This window comes from Rhopalosiphum maidis, chromosome 3 (genome assembly GCF_003676215.2).
Source record: "Rhopalosiphum maidis isolate BTI-1 chromosome 3, ASM367621v3, whole genome shotgun sequence".
Taxonomy (NCBI): domain Eukaryota; kingdom Metazoa; phylum Arthropoda; class Insecta; order Hemiptera; family Aphididae; genus Rhopalosiphum; species Rhopalosiphum maidis.
This window is the reverse complement of record NC_040879.1, coordinates 49,078,281-49,098,172: the sequence shown is the minus strand read 5'-3', so window position 1 is coordinate 49,098,172 and position 19,892 is coordinate 49,078,281. Positions and strand designations below refer to the sequence as shown.

At 27.4% G+C, this 19,892-nt stretch overlaps 2 protein-coding genes across 2 annotated transcripts; both read right to left on the bottom strand.

Moving 5' to 3' along the window:
• Positions 1-470: 470 nt before the first annotated feature.
• LOC113558235 (COP9 signalosome complex subunit 4-like) lies at positions 471-4,347 on the bottom strand. Its single transcript, XM_026963723.1, has 9 exons — positions 4,219-4,347; positions 3,741-3,820; positions 3,508-3,629; positions 3,298-3,434; positions 3,090-3,201; positions 2,549-2,738; positions 949-1,119; positions 675-875; positions 471-610 (listed from the first exon to the last, which is right to left on the bottom strand). The coding sequence occupies exons 1-9, from the start codon at positions 4,296-4,298 to the stop codon at positions 471-473; spliced, it is 1,233 nt and encodes a 410-aa protein (XP_026819524.1). The 5' UTR covers positions 4,299-4,347.
• A 5,945-nt stretch (positions 4,348-10,292) lies between these two features.
• Positions 10,293-19,327, bottom strand: LOC113558234. The gene is made up of 3 exons (XM_026963722.1): positions 18,867-19,327; positions 18,224-18,800; positions 10,293-10,460 (listed from the first exon to the last, which is right to left on the bottom strand). Exons 1-3 carry the CDS (start codon positions 19,325-19,327, stop codon positions 10,293-10,295), a joined length of 1,206 nt encoding a protein of 401 aa, XP_026819523.1.
• Between the last annotated feature and the right edge of the window lie 565 nt (positions 19,328-19,892).

Below are 19,892 nucleotides of genomic sequence, written 5' to 3'. Positions count from 1 at the left end.
CCATTATTGTTCTTGTCATTGTATTCCGTATATATATATAGAAATTTTGTATCATACTGCAAAAGTGCAAAGCGAGTAATAGTTATACGTATGGAGTGTATCACTAAGTTCTGACATCTTTACATTGGAAATTAGAATTATGTATAACAAATGTGATACACCGGACATTCTGTATAATAATTAATATGTATAAAAATGTCTTACAATAAGTAAATAATATTAAAAAAAATTATATTTTCCCATAATAATATGTTATATGTAAAATAATTTTAAATCAAAATTAAAATTGTTTAAATGTTTTCAGAAATATGTCATTATATATTTATATCATTATATCAAACCAAATTTTAAAAAATTGAAAATAATATCTATAACAATATTGAAATCATAAAAATGTCAAAGCATTTTAAAAAGTAAATTAAAACTAAAGTCGTAAAAGGAAAAATAATATTTAATTTCAAGCTCTGCAATTATTTATCTGTATGACCATTCTTAGTATTCTGTTTTGATTCGTCTGCTGGAATAAGTTCACTCATACGATTTAAATGAATGTTTACAGGTTCGAATTTCATATGAGAATATTCTAATTCGTTTGGCATTGTGGCTATACCTATACGAAATAAAATCATTTTAACAAATTATAAAACATCAAATATTATAAAGATGTAACTTACTTTTAAATCTTATAAAACCGTATGTATGATCAATTAAAGCTTCTATGCGTTTTTCAGATATCATTCTTCCTACTATTAACTTGGCTATTTCTGGTTCCATTTTCAATAAATGACCAAGTGACTCAATTCCTATATTTTTATAAATTTTTTTGATTGCTTGAATATTGTTTTCTGCTATAGCTTCAGTCAATATGGATGTACCTACAAAACGTTCAAATATGTACAATTATACAATGTTTTTAATGTACCTACCTATTCTATTGTAAAAAATTACCATAACTTGTTTTCATCTTCTGATGTGGCAACAACAATGTATCTATGTGATCAATTTCGCATGGTTTAATAAGACGAACCATTCTCAGTTTTTCAAGGATTGATAATTTTATGAATATTTTACTTCTTTCATCTTTGAACAACGATTTCAACAATTGCATTCGAATATCACCTACCAAAAATATAGATAAATATATAGATTAAAAAATCAGAGTACAGTAACCAGTATTGAGATATGCGTATTACAAAACATTCATAAAATTTAAAATGATATTCTACAATCATTGTTGAAATACTACTGTTATAAAGAAAATTTTTTAAATAAATTAAAAATGAGTGAACATCAACTAAATAAAAATTCATTTAAATATTTATAATAATTATTATTTATATAGAAATTATTATTTCTATACCATGAAACATTCATTAACATGTATGTATAAACAAAAGAATATTACAAGTTGCCTCCGAAATTTTTTTTCAGTTACAACCTTGAAGTTGACTCTTGATTTCGAAAAAAGAAATTTCATCAAAATGAAAGAGTGGTTGGCTTGTTAAAGATACAGCAATAAACATTTAAAATGTAAATGGATTATAAAATAAAATAAAAGCATAAATAAATACATTTATGATCAATTTAAAAATAAATGGATAATAATATATAATAAAATAAATTAAGATGTATGAAAAATATTATAAAAATTTGGTTATATATACCATTATGTACAACAGAAGAATGAATTAGTAATAAATTATCTAAGAATAAGCCACATACATTTTACCCACAGACATTCAATGAAAAAAAAAATGTACAACTAGTGGTGATCTACTGCTCTAGATACTAAAACATAGGTATCCGAATTGAACATTCACCTCATGAGTATGACCATGGATCATACTCAACAAATTAAGTATACAAAGGCCGTCTTCATATACTCAATTTGTTAGTTTAGCAAACTTCCGACTTTCGGCTAATACTGTTTTTCTGCAGAAACTTCTCTCCAATGAAATTGATTTTTTATTATTATGAAAATTTCACTTTAATATTCCACTTCGGGTAACCTGTCCAACTAGAACGTTTTCTATTCCTTTCCGATCAACTAATTATGAACTCAATGACCCTGTTTCTATCAATTTTCAATACTATTTCCTAGTTTTTTTTTTTGTTATTAATATCCTTTTTTGTATTTAATGAATTAAAATTTTGCATTTCATTTCTTTATTTATTTTTATTTATATTATTTTTTTATAAAATTACTACCAAAACTTATTATAATACGGCAACTTATTTAACTATGGACGTAAGTGTTTTATATATTTAAATAAATAAACTATTTTTTACAAAAAAATTATTTATATGATTTTATTTAAAAAAAAATGAAATAAATAATATAAATAATATCACTAGCCCAAAAAACTGCTAAGACTGTCCCAATAAAAGAAAAGCAAGAATAAATTGAATAAATTGAATAACTTATTAATATATTTTAAGTTATCTCATAAAGTCATATAAAGTCATTATAATACGTAGGTATATATGATTTTTAATAACATTAGTAACAGATTATAGGTTCTATCAAAATTATTTATTTATACTTTACCAGTTACTGATAAAATTGTACAGACAATCGTATTCTTCAATGATGTCAAACGTTCATTCTCTTTAAATAATAAACAGTGCGATAGTTCATAATATTGCTGTGCAGCCTCGATAAATTTAAAACGAAAATCCATCATTCGTGCCAAACAGACTTTAAAACTCAAATGAAGACCTTTGTTTGATGTTAGATTCTGAAAAAAAATAATTTAATATATTATTATTTGTTTAGGTCATCTTCCTTTTGCGTTCCAGTAATGAAACATGTTGCATGTGTAGATATAAGATATGATAATATAACATATTATTCAGTAAAGTACTACCTACATCATATATCATAAAGTAATAATAAAAATGAAATGTTATTATAATCTTAATTTATAGTTTTAACTATTATCTTTAAAACATAATTCCATCACTTAGTATGAAAATATAATTTTTATTTAAAAAAAATAAGTTTTAATTGACAGACGTCATATTACTAAATAGATTCCAAATATTAGTTATTAATCTTTAGTTATATTTTTATCGAATATAAGCCATACTTGCGTCAATGAAGCTTTTTTTACGAAAGGCTCTGCCATCCACGGATCACCAGCTTCCATGAACAGGCGTGCAATTTTCATGTATAAATCCAATTCATAATCAATAGAAAATCTTTTAAAACATTTAAAAATTGTAATATATGTCATAACAATAAATATACCTACTAAGATAAAACAATAAAAAAAAAAAAAAAAAAAATATAGTCACCTGTAATACGATTCCACTGGGATGCTGGCGAGCAAATATGCTGCTTCCTTCCAATTTCCCTCTTTCTCGTAAATGTACGATAAATGGTGACAGACAATGGACATGTGGTATTCAAAATCAACTTCTCTGGGTTGCATCTAACGAAAAATCAAAGGATAAATAATTTTATTTGTAACTCATATAAATGTATAATAGCAGTCTTCTTCTCACTTTATCTCTCATAAAATGAGCCAACAGTTTCGACTGTTCATTAGGCAACCATGGTAAGACTTTCATACATAAATCGGAAAACATCTGTCGGGATACGAACAAGGTGACATTATTCTTAGCAACTGAAATCAAATGAATAAAATAGTGGTGTTTCATCAAATAATGATTGTATTAATTCGGATATTTTATTAACACATAAAAAATAATATTATGTATAGACGTAAATTACTTACGGAATTCGACGATTGCTTTCAACATTTCTACCATATTGGTCGACCATGTTGAAATGACGCTGTTTAACAAAATTCTGCACCTGCAACAGTCGATCGACAATGTAATCAGCGTGGATCCAGAAATGTTTTTAATATGCTCGAATAGGAGTACTTATATTATTTATATTTTTAGTAAATTAACTATAAATTATATATTAAATTAATATGTGAGTAAAATATATGAATAAAGTTTCAACTTTCCGACTACTATAGGTATAGTATAGTTATTTATTTAGTTTTTAAAATCATATCTATATAATATAAATAAAAAAAACGGCTATTTCAAAAATTGTTTTTAGGCTATTGACAAAATCCGCCACTAAATTGTATTATATTATTATGGACATTGATCGACGTGTTTCCCTAATGGATTTTATGATTTAAACTAGCAAAATTCAAATAACCATAGTACGATCCGTATAAAAAAATTGCATCTCACTTTGTAATTCGTTGAATGTCGGATGGCCACAACTCAAAAATTTGCTTCATATCATAGCGAACTTGGTCGACAGAATTCATGATTTATTCAAACGCGTGTTAAGTGCAATACAAATACGAGATATCAACGACAACGTGATGATTTGTTGTGATGTGATGAGTAGCAAGTAACTTGGTTGGCTGCTGTGTATTTTTGACGGAAAAATCAAAATGCAAAGATGACGATCGGATTGGCAGAATAGAAGCACGTGAACTGTGAACGTGACTGAAAAGTAAACAGGCGATGTCGATTTTAAATTTTATAATGTTAAGCTAATCCGATCAAGTTCAAAAAGAAGAACGGATAGAATGTTCGGTGGGGGGTATCGAATGACGACTATCGGAATCGCGTAATAAGCAACAAGAAATCGACTGGATTTCTACACTCGACCTAGGTTGACCTTTCCAAAATGATAAAATAATATTATATTATACATAATAACAATCAATATGATATTTTATCATGGTACTAAACATTGTGTCAGACTTACATATTAGGTGTGAGACCGATAATCGTTATACTTGTGTTTTAGGTACCTAATATTTATACTATTATAAATTTATAAATTAATCTATGTTGGTAATCAACAGGTAAGAATCCAAAAATCTAACCCAAGCTCGCTGTGAGTCTGTGCACCGACGATGTCCTGATCGCATTTCCATAATTATAAAATATTTAAATTATGCTTATTAAGACTGTGACTTTGTAAAAAAATACATTATTTTTAACTTACTACAGTAAAAAATAGCTCCTTTTTTGTTTGAAAAAGTTTGATTTAGATCATAATGAATTCAGTCTTGAAACTTTTATTTTACCAATTTTTGATTAATTCAATTTTTTATTGCCTTTTATGACGTTTTTAATTTTTTGTTTCTTTTAAAAATATTTCTAATAATTTCCGACAATTTAAACTTAATACTTATATTTAAGAACTGTTTTTTTAATGTTTATCTTTTAGATTTATAACGTTTTGGATGCACGTCGTACTTCATAGATAAATATTATCATAAATTGATCACTTGTTCAATTTTTATATTTAAAAAAAAAATAATTTCTTAATATGCTTGCATATTGTATTCTATGCTGAATTTATGAGATTTTAATGCATTTATAAGGTTTTTCTTTTTTTCATTTTTTTCTTAACATAAAATACAAATTTAAACACTAAATTTTAATGCATTATGATAAGAAACCAAAATCGTAGTTATTTATATATATATTCATAGTTAATCGCTGAATGTATATGAGCACTAGAACGTGTCTTTGAATTTAAATTAATTTTGTTTGTAATCCAAATTGTATATAATAAGATATGCATCTGTTACAAAATTATACAAAGATTTAAACATTTGTAAAAAAAATAAAATCTTATTTAAATGATGAAACTTGACGTAAGGACATAGGATATAATTAGAGATTAAAATTCATACTATATACGTAGTTATATTGAACCATTTTTTGGATGAACAAGAGAACGTACCACAATATTTTTGTTTTTTATTTGCTTTTATTGTCACACTTGAAAGTATTTCCTAATGATAATACAACTTTTAAAGATTGTGCCTTATAATTGACGTTAATCAATAATAACAATGGATGATTAATCATTATACCTTATACGAGATCTGTGAAAATCTTACACTTATTGTAGCCTATTAGTTATTGGTATTTATTTTAGTCATATTGTTGGTAATAAAATAAGTTTCCGAATTCAATTGTATTAGTATTTTCATATCTTTCTATAGAAAGGACGAATATTAACGAGTTAAAAAATTTAAATTAAGTTATACTTTCTATTAATTAAGTTACCTAACAAATTATTAAAAAAAACACTTTATATTTGACATGGTAATTTTTTCTATGAAATGTGGTTACTATAATTAATTATCTAATTTTATAGTTACGTTGAGTTATTTCTAATATATAAAACATTGATTTTGTAAAAATATATTTTGTTTTGCACAAGTTATTGTTTTTGTAGGTATAAGAAAATAAAAAATAATCAAAGATAGATTTGATTAGATATAATATATAATCTTAACATCTATATGAAGTAGGTATTGTTTAGTAGGTATTCAAATACACTTTGGCATTTCAAATTATTTTAAAATAATTTCAAAAATACTTTTTGTTTGTATTTTTATTCAAAATATTTTTTTTTCATTTTGCCATTGTTTTTTAATAATCCATATTTTTGTATCTTAAATTTTATTTTTAAAATAATATTTTATAATGGTTCTAAGAATTTATAATAAGATTACACCAATAATAATTAAAATAGCTATAATTTATATCTACTTAGGTCAAATTTAAATAAATTGATGTGTTTAGTTAATATCTATATTTATATTATTAATATACGTATGTGAATATATGACATTTGGAATTTGTGAAGCTTTTAAAGTAAGTAAATACCTTTAAACTAAATTTAACTAAAACATTTATAATAAAATGTTTTAATATTTAATATGTTTGTCGTTTGTAATTAACACATACAGTTTTGAAATAAATAGAAAAGTACAATATGTAAAGTATTTTAAATATTATTAAGATGATTTATACATTTTGTATTCAAATACTATTGAAAGAAAGTACTTGTAAGCGTACTTCAAATATAAATGACACCATGTATTTAAATACACATATTCTGAATAAAAATAAAAGTATTAACTGTGGGCAAATTGAAGTGTGGAACGAACTTTTTTGGATTTCCTATGGATCGAAATAACGCGAGTATGCAACTAATTTCCATATAAAATAACAATCTCGACCATACACATTAATTTAAAATCGCACGATACCAGTTAATAACCCAGTTCTACGCGTTTAAAGAGATTTGACCCCGTCTGTATTTTCCATTAAAATAGACTTATAACAATATAATATTATGCCAATTAAATATTTTATACTTAAAATTCTATAAAATTATAAGTTTTTGTATAAAACAACCTTACAAAAGAGTGCGTTTTTAACTTAGACTTTACATGTGTGAATTTGTCCCGTATTTTATCTTAAGTGTGTGGTTTTTGGATTTAACCATATAATAACAACTCCGTAGGAAAACCGTTTCGGAATCGTCAAACTACGCCGTAGAATTAAAAATTGTAGATGCATAGAATATTTTTGTCCTGGACAGACTGTTGTGGTCTGGTCAAGCTATAGTCATTGGTAGAGACAAATACCTACACAGGTAATTGTCGTAACATTAAATTACATTTGCTTAATATCGTAAAATAATTACATTATAATATTATGTATTCTTCATAGGTCGAATAAAATCCATTATATCAAACATGTAAGACAGTTTCTTTGTTTGATAAAAAACCTCGAATTCTGTAAAACGTAACTTTTATTGCAGTTTGAAGCACACAAAACACATACGAGAGAGCATCTATATCTATATTCTGTAAAATATAATAGGTATATAATATTATATATTTTTTATATAATTTATATATATTGCGTACTGACTACTTTAATTTGACATTTCGAACCTTGTTTTATCGTTTTTTTCAAATGCATTATGCGTATCCTGAACTGCGGCTCGTGTCTTATCGTAAGAAGCAAAACATTTTTACTAATGAATTTTTTTTTTTTTATATATATATATTAAACGAATATAAAAATATATAATTGAAGAAATATAATATTTATTTAATTACAATTTCTATAAAAAATGTACAGAAAACATAAAGCGTTTTTGATTTTATAAAATATTATGTTTTTAATATAATATTTAAATATGTAGTTATTTTTTAAACTTTGACATATTTTTAATTATTGATTAATATCTTGTTTAACCGCAAGTATTTGTCGTGAGTTCATTTTTTTATGTCTGGATTATGTGTATTTAGAGAAATCCCCATGAAAAAGAACTCTTCTCCCCAGTCTAATTTGAATTCTCTGTGGTCCTTTTCATACTCTCGTTTCTTAGACATGATAATACTATTATTATTATGATATAGTTGTATATAGTTACACGGGTACAATGTCGAACAGCAAAATGAAGGCATATTCGCGTCTCGCGTGTATAGGTTATTAATGTATTATTTGAATACAAAATTATCATGTACAAAATTTAAATTATTATTATTGTGCATTATTATATTCTACACGTTTTATTACGCGTTTTTATTTAAATACCTTATCTTAGGTTAAGGTAGGTTAACTGAAAACCTTTTTTTCCCTGTTCTTGATTCTCATATATTTTTCATTAATCATTAATTTGCGCGTCTAACGACTCTCTTATCGCTAAACTCCTGGCTAAATATATAATATCCGTATAGACCAAATTACAATATAATATACATGTATATATATTATTTAGGCACTATTACAATAATTAATAATTATCGTTAATTCTTCGTCCGACTATATTTTACGAATATGATCTGACAGCGATGGTAATATAACATTATCTTAAAAATGTAAGTAAACTATTATACTTCTCTTAAAAGTGTGTAATGTGTGTTAACCTATTATATATTATTAATTTACATTAAATAACAAGCCAACATTTTGATTTCATGTTTGACGATCTGAGTAATAGATCAACGCATTTTGCAGAGTACCTACTCTATAGTGCAGGGCTTGTACCTAAGAACCACTCCAAGTGCGCCCGCAGGATAAAATTCCACTCGGGGCAAGATCAAAATTCTAAAATCAAATCAAAAAATTATTTTAAATTTTAATATATTTCTAGTGTCTTCATTCTAAAATAGCATAACCTACATAGAAAATAAACAACATTATGTCATACTCCGTAAATGAATCTCAATAAAATTATGTTATAATTAATATGCGTGCCATTTAATTTATAATAGTTTTAAAAATTCTCAGTAGGGGCAATGGCCCCTTTGGTCCCCCACTCCGGACGTCCTTGTACTACTCTACTTCAATCATCTAAACTTATATCATTCACAAACTACTAGTCCAGATTACGATTTTTGTGTTTGAAAATACTTCGAAAAATATTCTGCTTCATAAAATAAAATTAGAAATGTTTGTTCAAAAGAGTAAAAAATTATATTTTTTTATATTTATTACTAATTTGTTTTATTTAAACTGGAAATTATACAAAAAAAAATATTTTTCAAAGCAATAAATAATAATAGATTCTGAAATAATGCATGTTGCCTGATAAAAGAATCACACTGTATAAAGAATCACTCTGTATAAACAACATTATATATTGCACATGACTCGAACGATAACACAGCTGCATCACGGCGTTATGGCAGTATGGCAGTTTATAGTTTGGATTCGTATGAATATAGTAGAGGTGGCATACGCGTGTTAAAGTTAACCTTATTTTAACAGCACCTAAAAATATTTTTATTTTATTATTCCAAGTTTGATACCTAGGTACTTGAATTTAAAAAAATTAATTCTCCTTATACTCGATATTCGCGTTAACATACAGTTGTGAAAATGTATTTTCTTCGACCAATGAATTCTATCAAATTATATCGGAGGAATAATACATTGATTGATGACGGATGAAATTAATTGTAATTGCGTTTGAATAAAACACGTGTAAAAAATACGATACAAGCATGACATTAAAAAATGTCAGTGAATGTTTTTAAAGCCAATAAAACCTCATCATACCGAGAAAACACGTTAACAGACATTTTTCTTAAGACTGACTGTGAAATGTTAACAAATTACTACATAAAGGTTCACCACCCCTGGCACATGAATAGTATATAATATTAAAGTATTATAGTAGGTAATATTTTAGACGCAAGCAAATATGGTACACCGACAATATTAGTAAAAAAAACAATTATATGCAATGGCTGTGTACCGGTTCTAAAGTTTATCTGCAATATACCTAACTGATTTTTATGTCGTATTAGCTTATATTTTCATTACAACCTGTCTACTTTACACTTAAAAATATACGATATTTTGCAGACAAATTTTATTTAAAATTAATGTCGTTTTACTCCGATATACTGTGTCGCTGTGGATGATGCCGACTACAATAATAACCGGTCATGCGGGTGTGTGACACGAGCGTCCGGACTACTTCAGAGTACCAGGGGCACGAAAATTGTACGGTCAGTCGCTACTCGTTCGTCGGTTTCTGTGTCGTCGTAGGCGGCGGTTAAAAATGCGACCACTTCATGAATTCCTGTTACATTATTTTCCTTCTCAATACATTTTCCGAATATTTTACCTAACCTAGAATCCACACACTAACATTATAATTTAATGAGATACACAAATAAATGAAAACGAACATTTTGATAATATTTTGATAAACATAAAATATCAGATTAAAAGAAATATCAAATTATATTAGGCATAATATAAGCTAACCGTTTTAAGGAGTTTAGTATAAACAATTCTGCGTGCACGAGTGCAGGATGTGTAAACGTGCGCCTGAAGGTACGGTTTCCCTGCGGCGTCCAGACGCCGTGCTGTTCCACTCTTTGACGCTGCAAGGAAACCGTACCTTGAAGTAAAGTGATCACTATAGTGCGATTAAAATAATCAAACATTTAGATTGAAATTCTTGAGGCATCCAAAATTTAAACATCGAATTTTCATGGTCAATTTTTATGAAAATTGAAGAATTCGTTTTCAATTAACTCTACCAATAATTTAATAATTCAATTATTATATTTCAAGAGTTTAGGATATAGTCGATACAAACCACCTATAAAACCCATTAGTCTTAGGGTTCCTGTTCGTTATATTAACCTCTTTCGTTTATTTATCTGCATAATATTACTAATTGACACTAATGCAAATTACGAAGAGTTGATTTATTGTTGTAAAAAATGTATAATTTCATATTTTCATCACTATTGTCATCTGTTTTACAATACTGTGTTCGAGTGATCGACATTCAAACACTCGAGTCTTATTGTTTATATGAATATTTATTGTACAACTAGATGATTAATAGCTGCCGTGTTCACCATTACCAGTTACCACGCCACACCCAACATTGTCAAAGTCTTACAATGTTATTTCAAAAACCTGTCATCGATTTTATACTACGAACTGGCCGGCTATATAGTGTGTATGACATCGGAGTAGATGTGCGCACGTATTTTGAAACATTGTACATCGATAACATGGTCAGAGATGTTGCGCACCAGGTCAATTATGACAGACGACAGACGTACACACAAACCGAGCGTTAAGAGGCAATAATCATTGGAAACTGGAAAGTACTCCTGTACAAAATAATACTAAATAGATATTATACATTCTGTGTCAACGCCAATCGGTGGCTGGGCCGTCAATACGCGTATTACAACTTAAGCGTTACCGATACTACGAACTGTGTCGACGGGCGTAACACGATTACGCACTTTTTTGTAGTTTTTTTTTTTTTTTTTTTTACACTCATTCACCTTTTTACGTGAAAAAACACAACACGTTTCCACCCTTTTTATCTTTTTATTTATCTTTAAGAAAATACAACACGATTGCGTATCTTTTACATTTTTTCTTTGAGCAAACGCAAATAAATATAAATTCAAAAAATTTACCAACATCAATAATAATTAATAACGTGATGCGTATAGTAAAAAAATCTTATAATACATCATAGTAATTACACGTTAAAAAAAGGAATGGTATGTCTATAAAAATAAAGAACTAAAATATACTCACAACGACGACGGTAATAATAATTAATAACGTAATAGGTACGAAAAAAATAAAAAATAAAATAAAAATAATATATCAAAGTAATTTATTAATACGAAAAAAAAATTATAACAAAAATCAAGTTCTTTTAACATTTTAGCACAAAAACGTAGTCCTACATTAGGACGATTAGGTTGCAATTAAATATTATCTGATGCCGCTTTTCTACCGATTTTATGGGCACCTGAATCTTCAACAGAAGCAAGGACGACCAATGGGCCAGAATCTTTCCATAGCCACTACAACGCTCAGTTATATACATCTCAATATCTCATCCATCTATTTAGTATTTACCTATTTATACATATTTTATTATTGGATATTTAAAGTGAATCTTATTTAAAAATGTATAGTATAAAACAGCAAATGATTAACAAACCTCGTAAAGAGCAAGAAGAAAATATTGCATTTATAATAAATACTCGGAAAAATATAAAAATAATGAGGTATCTTTAAATAATTATTTGCTGACATTAAGACCACGTTTTTGTGCTAATAAGTCATAAGAACTGGATTTTTGTTATATATTTATTTTTTTTGACTACATATTACATTATTATTAATGTTAATACATTTTTTGAATTCATATTTATTTAAATTTTTGTATTTGCTTAAAGAAAAAAGGTAAAAAGTACGCAATCATAGTGCACCGGTGTAGACAAAGAGTACCCAAAGCCGGCAAACAATATGTAATGGGTACGAATATCGGTCCCACTTAAAACAATGGATGTTTGACAATACATTTTCTACATACTGATAAACACCTCGTAATCGTGCAATAGAAAACAAAATGTGATTGGTCTAGGCGGCGACGAGGGTTACTACGATGGCGATTGCGACGAATACGACGAACCTGGATTATATACGCTGCAAGTATGCGCTACTGTTCATGTGTACTAATTGTACGATGTCAAGACGTCGAGTATTTCAATATCAGCGAGGTGTTGACCATACGGAAAAGTAGTATAAACTACAGTTGGTTTTCAATACAAACGAATTCGACATTGTCATGTACCTACTAACTACTAAGGCGCATATACATATATAGTTTCAATATATTAATAAGCATTATTGTAAATCGACTTGTTTTCCGCTCTAATAGACAATAGTTAACTGTGATCATATAGTTTTTAACCTATTGAAAAATAATTTATGTATAATTATAATAGATAGGTTTTTTCGTTTGTTTATTTGAACATTACATTTTTATAAATAAAATAGTTAACTGTAATTTATTGGCGTCATTCAGCCTAATATTATGATGTAAAAATTATTCAATAGTGCCGACAACGCCAAATGGGAAAATGATAAAATATTAAGAAACTTTTTGTATTTATTATAATATTATACGTGTTAACATTTTTAATTTATGTAATTTAATACTTAATACTCATCTATTGAATAGGCATAATTAATAATCAGAGCCCATGTATTATTAATGTGATAATATTGCTTTAATAACCATTATAATATTAATATGAAATTTATAATTATAACCACAGTATTATATAAAATTAAGTAAATTACCAAGTGTTTAAGTGTACACAAAAATACAAAAATTACATTTTTAATAATCTATAATCGTTAATATGATGATGTAAACTTAAAAATAAATCTAGATTTCGTAGAGCACAGTAGGTACCTAAATATTTTAATTTCAATATAGTTTTATACATGTTAAGAAATAATTTTTATTAATACAAATGCGTATTAAATTGGTTATTTTACATAATATAACCAGATGTCTTAATATCAATGTTTTATTTAAAATATAATATTAATATAACATTTATAACCATAGTATTAAGTATTATATAAATTTAAGTAAACTATCCAGTGTTGAAATTGTACATAAAAATACAAAAATTATAATTTTAATAATACATAATAGTTAATTTGAAATTAAACAAAATGTAATTAAATTTAAATTAAAAATTAAAAAATAATAGTTTTATGTAATAAAAAAATATTTTATAATTTGTTCGAACGCGGTATGTTTCCCGCCACCTGGTCAACCGGTCCCACTAAGGTGGTGCGACTGTTAGACGAAAGTTTGTGAAGTTGCCAATGCCGCCGCTCCGTTGCAGCCGACACCATCGCTGACCGGTTCGTCGTTGTCCTGTTCTTTTTCGGCGTTCGGAGTGTTCGGACTTGCGGAGCCTTTCCGCGCGTCCTTCCTCGCCACACGGCTACACAGCGTGTGTACGCCATTTTTACGCGAACGTTTCGAGTGCCAGTGTCGCGCCTCGACGAACGATTTCGTTTGGCTCACCGTTTTTCGCGTCATTCGCGATAGCACAGCGTGATCGTTGTTTTGTTAGTTCGAACGACACATTTGTCTCGCCAATGACAAGTCGTACAAACCGCGTGGTTTCGAGTGCCCGTCGTCGTCGTTGTGTCGTCGTATATTCGTGTGGTCCGACGACAATCTTATACCATTGATTATGAATAGGTACTTACTCAGAGACGGATTTACACAATTGCCGCTCCTAGGCAAATTTTGTTTTGCCGCCCCATTAAACTTATTAACGAGGAAACACATTTTTAAGCACTTATTTAGCATAATTACAAAAAAAAAAAATCAGAAATACTGATACAAAACAATAACTATTGCTTATGTTAATAAACTGTTCTAATCAGTAAATTGTACCAATACAATATTTTTATTCAAATATAATATATCACCACGTTTTTGAATAATTTTGCTCTACCAATTAAATATAATTAAGTTCCTTCAACGCTATACTAATGTTATAGTGTTTACTGTTTACTTATCAGTAATTTAAGTACTAATATCTGAATATTAAGTCTATCCGCCTTGAATGTTGTGTTGAAAATTACCGAATGTCTAGTCAGAATAAATCTATTTTCTACTTGGCCGCCCTCTATTTCATAGTCGTGAAGAAAAATGAACACTCATAATAGTTTTATCTTTCGGATAGAAAAAGTTTTATTTTTGTACACACAGTGTGTATGTAGTATGTACGAATATATTATATAAAAATATTCACAGTGACTGGTTTATAATTATTAGATTATCGTTCCAATGCGAACCGATCGTCACCCGTATTCGTATAAAATATATCATTTATGTATGTATTGTACGTGTAATGTGTACGCCGTACGATCGAACGCAACCAACGACCGATTTTTAATAATTTCTACGAATTGTTAAAAAAACAAAATAACGAAATATGTTATCTATGATTAGTATATAGATAATCGATATACTTTCTGGCAGTCGTTCGATAATTTACTTGGACGTTTATTGTTATGTATTATAAAATAAAGAAGAAATGTTAATTATATTAACAAGAATAATATGTTATATGTTATTATTAAACATTTTTATTCGCCATCCTTCAGAGTTCTAACTATTATAGATTATTAAAATTGTAATTTTTGTATTTTTATGTATAATTTCTACACTTGATAATTTACTTTAATTTTAATAATATTAATATACTATGGTTATAAATATTATAATAATATTATATAGGTTGATTGATGATAATTATATTTTAAATAAAACATTGACATCAAGGCATTTGGTTATATTATGTAAAATAATCAATTTAATATTCATTTGTATTAATATAAAATAAAACTAACAGTATGTAATATCATTGATTATAAATACTAGTATTATAGTAGATAATATATAGGTACGTTAAAACTACCTATAAAACATTTATAACTAATTTAATAAGACAAGGATTAACACGGAATAATTTGCATCGATATAAAAAAATACAGGATAAAACATGGTCACCTTAACCTGTTAACTTGAATGGGCACACATGAAAAAAAAATATTAACTACCTAAATAATCTTAGGTAGAAATATTAACATATTTTAGTTGTATGTAGTATGTGCTATAATTATTATACTAAATAAATTAGTAAAACGAACTAACTATAATTAGTTGAAATATTTTTACTATATTTACGTTTATATAATAGGATATTAAATAGTAAACATTATATTACCGGATAAAAATGGTTAATACAACCAAATCATATAGTACGAGTAACTATATCTAAAATTGTTCACGTATAGGACCCGTATACGTATACGAATATTACCGTTATTTTGGTTTTTCCAAATACCGAGTATTATTGTTTGTTTGTGTCTTGATTATTTACGCGATAACATCTATAATAATAGTGGCATAATCAGTGCCGGATTAAGTGTTTCACGGGCCTTAAGAAAATAAATAAACGGGCTTACTTAAGGCTATAAGGAGAAAAATAAAGGTGCTAACTACAAATTAAAAAAAATTTCATTTTTTAAACTATATAGTTGAATACTAAAATAAATGTATAGTTATTAAATTATATTTTGTTATATAGAAATAAATGTGTGTATAAACTGTATAATTTTGGCGAATTCAATTGAAATCTGGATGTAGTCTGACCATTTATGTCGGCCGAATTTTGTCCCCAATAAACAATCTAATAATTTGGTAAAATATTGAGTCGATGTCAGGTCCATGACAATCGACTTAATGTGCAAATCTACACATTTTAAATTTTTTCAATACAAAAAAAAAATTATGCGCCGAATTTTTTCGAGTGTCCTAAGCAGTGCTTAATTTGCTTGTAGGTTAATCCGGTACTGGGCATAATGCATTCATTCAGCAGCGAGTCCACGACTAGTCAGAAACTCAAAAGTCAGTAAACTATACTGCACTATTTCATTTTGATTTTAACTTTTTTTTCTATACAATTAATTTTTAGTAAGATTTACGAATTTACCGAATATTTGATGAAAGAATTGGGAATCCATGATAATATAATAAATATTTTCAAAGGTAACGTAGAACAAGTTAATTATACATTTATACAAAATATTTGTAATGTCTGATAGATAAGTACACCAGACATTATTATTTACTAATATTATACAACTTCGCTTATTAAAAATTGTTTCTAAAATCTGATATATTAACATTACCTACGTGGCGTGAATAACTATTTTATGAAGCTTTTATTTTTTCGTATTTTGTAAAAGTGGAGTTATAATGACCATATCCTTGTTTATAATTTACAAATAATCTATGTTCTTTTGTGAATTTGAATTGTGCGTGGGTTAGCCCTTTCAATTAACACCGGGACAATTTGTGAGTACTGAGTAGGTACTTGTTTTAGGTAATTTTTAATATTTTTATATTATAATTATATTCAGACACAATAAAAGAATTTATATCAAAAATTGGAAAAAGATCTAAATTTTTCAAAAAATTAACAAGTATGAAAAACAAGTTAAGTGTGTTAAATACTTTTGGTTTATTATAGTTAATATTGTTGATTTAATTGTGATTTTAATGCAAACCAGTTCCCACATTTACAAATTATGAAATTCTTAAAAAATATACATATCGTTTATTTTCCTAGATTAGGACGCTTTTCAAGAAAATAAATAGTCTGTATTACAACCACTTATTTACCTAACCAATTGCTGTATGATAAATAAAATAAATTTTACCGATAGTAGATACAAATACTAAGAATAGTATTATCTTTTATTTAAAAAAATGGGCTGATTATGCTTGTACAACCTTATATTTGTATGTTTAGAATCTGATAAATTCAATAATATTTAATTGTCTGATATGTTGATTGAAACTAAATCTCTTCCCCATAACCATAATACTCAAGACTTATTTTCAGATGAAATGTTTTTTGAATCCGAAACATCAGTTGTAATAGATTCTTTTAGTTTTACTAGTTTGGGTATAAGTAGGTAGTATTGGTTCTTCTACATTCTGTATCTATTCTATATTTTAACTGTTTTATAACAATCTTCAAAAAATGATTTCTGTACTTCTCAGATTGAATTCTACTTTGCAGAATGAGAAAAGCATGGTGATGGTAGCATTGGCATTGATATATTGTGTTTATAAAAATTTCAATTATTCTATGAATTTATGTATTTTTTTTTTTTGGATTTTAATGTTAATATAAAATGTATACACTATAGGTACATACATTTTGTAAATTAAAGTATCTATACATACCAATTGTTTTATAATCATCCACTTAAGGCCCTCAACACACGAGGCGATTGTAACGCGACACGATTCTTGCGCGATTTATGCGATATATACGATACAAGCAATTTGTGCGATTACGGGGGCGCACACGATGCGATTGTTGTGCGATTATTATTATCGTTGTTTACGTATTTATTCGCTTGTAATCAGTCGATAAAAAAAAAATTATTTATAATTCTTTTTTTTTGTGCTTTGGTGAAATGGGCCCAAATCTTTACTACTACTATTTAAAGTACTTACCGGGATTTTCAAGTAAGAAATTGGAATGTATCGATACGCAGTTAACGGTTCCATTTTGAAAGGCATACCATTAAAACATACCGTTATTACATCGTTATAACCATAATATGATTTCTGGAACTCGGTATATGCGTGATATAATGTAGCCATCTTGTTCTTAGTAAAGTCGCTTTGAAAATCTTCATATGGGAATATTTCAGAGTTTAAATAGACCTTTACGTTTTTAATTTTACAATGATCAAAAAATGACATTGCTTTACTCGAGCTATTTTTCCTATCGGTTTGAAAACCGATTATGACATATCGAGTATTGTTAGATGTCTTTACTTTCCATGAATGCGAAGTGTTTTGAGGTAAAAACGGATATTCACACAGTTCCCACGATCTAAACGCACATGTTAGAGGTTTCTGATTGTTGATTACTTTCAACAGTCGTATTTTTTCTCTATCACTCACTTTCACTATAGGCATTCTCCACAATATTTTTGTTATATTTATTTTAACGTCTTTTAGTTTAGGAGCGTCTACTATTTCATTATTTTTAAACTGTTTAACAGCATTCATATCGATCGATGATCTATTTAATATAAGTTGTTGATTACAGTTTATTAAAATACGTTTATAATCTTCACAAAAACCAAACAAACCTTTAAGATTAATACAACCGTTAAAATTACCGCTGTCGATAAAATCTTTATTACCATTTTTAATATCACTATCCCAGGAAGCGTTATGATGCGATATAATATTTGATTTATTATACGAGCAATATCCTTTTAATGTAGTCGAAATACCTGGGTTAACAAGTTTTTGAATTTGAGTACCGTTTATTTCATATTTCATTTCAGAGAAAAGAAATGACAGTCCATTGTTTATAAATCTAATTTCTTCAGTTATTTCTGTAGGTTTGGTTATTGTACCCTCGATGTAAATATAACTCTCACATGGTAAAGTATAAGACTCTGTGTTATGTAAAGCAATACGTACTTCATCGTTATTGGAGAGGGCAGATGTTGAATAAGGTAAAAAAGAATGATATTCAATTTGAGTTATTTTACAATCATCGGTGTATTCAGCCGTGACATCTAAATACATATCATCCATATTAAATAGCGTTTAGCAAGCGTAGAAAAGCCAAATTTTCTGGTGTTAAACTATGTTCAATTAGTTTACGTTTAGAATATTTCTTCATAGGAGTTGTTACCATGATAGTGTTTCTAACACGACTAACAGGTTTTACATATGCATTCGTATTTATATTATAAAATTGTAAGCCCATCAAGAGTCTTGACAAAAGTAGCTAATGATTGAAAAGATTCTAGATTATAAAATAATAATAATAATAACGATTATGTGTTTCTAAATCCATAACTTGTTAAATTATAATTTGGTAATATTACCTCTCTGATCCTTGTAACGACTTGTTTGTTGAAATCATAGTTCGCGTTCAAGATGTAATATGAGGTGATCGATTTATGTTTTAAAATAATTAGACCTTATTTTCTTTGAACCACTATTGTAATTTTATTTAACTTTTTTTTAATATTTTTTAATACACGTATTTTAATTTCTTATTACAAACGTTTATAACTGACTTATTATTATGTCTTATTGCATGAACGATCTGCATGTTGCCTGTGTGTGTGTGTGTGTGTAATATCTTATCGTT

Bases quoted from the DNA above. Each gene is read 5' to 3' on its own strand.
- LOC113558234 (XM_026963722.1), bottom strand. From the start codon at position 19,327: ATGGATGATATGTATTTAGATGTCACGGCTGAATACACCGATGATTGT. The intron at 18,801-18,866 runs GTTTGGTTTTTG...TATATTAAATAG, and splicing joins TGTATTAATCTTAAAGGTTT to ATCATCGATCGATATGAATG. The intron at 10,461-18,223 runs GTAAGTACTTTA...TTATAATGTTAG, and splicing joins TTTCTTACTTGAAAATCCCG to TGTGTGGATTCTAGGTTAGG.
- LOC113558235 (XM_026963723.1), bottom strand. From the start codon at position 4,298: ATGAATTCTGTCGACCAAGTTCGCTATGATATGAAGCAAATTTTTGAG. The intron at 3,630-3,740 runs GTAAGTAATTTA...ATTTGATTTCAG, and splicing joins GAAAGCAATCGTCGAATTCC to TTGCTAAGAATAATGTCACC. The intron at 2,739-3,089 runs GTATGGCTTATA...ATTTTTTTTCAG, and splicing joins AAAAAGCTTCATTGACGCAA to AATCTAACATCAAACAAAGG.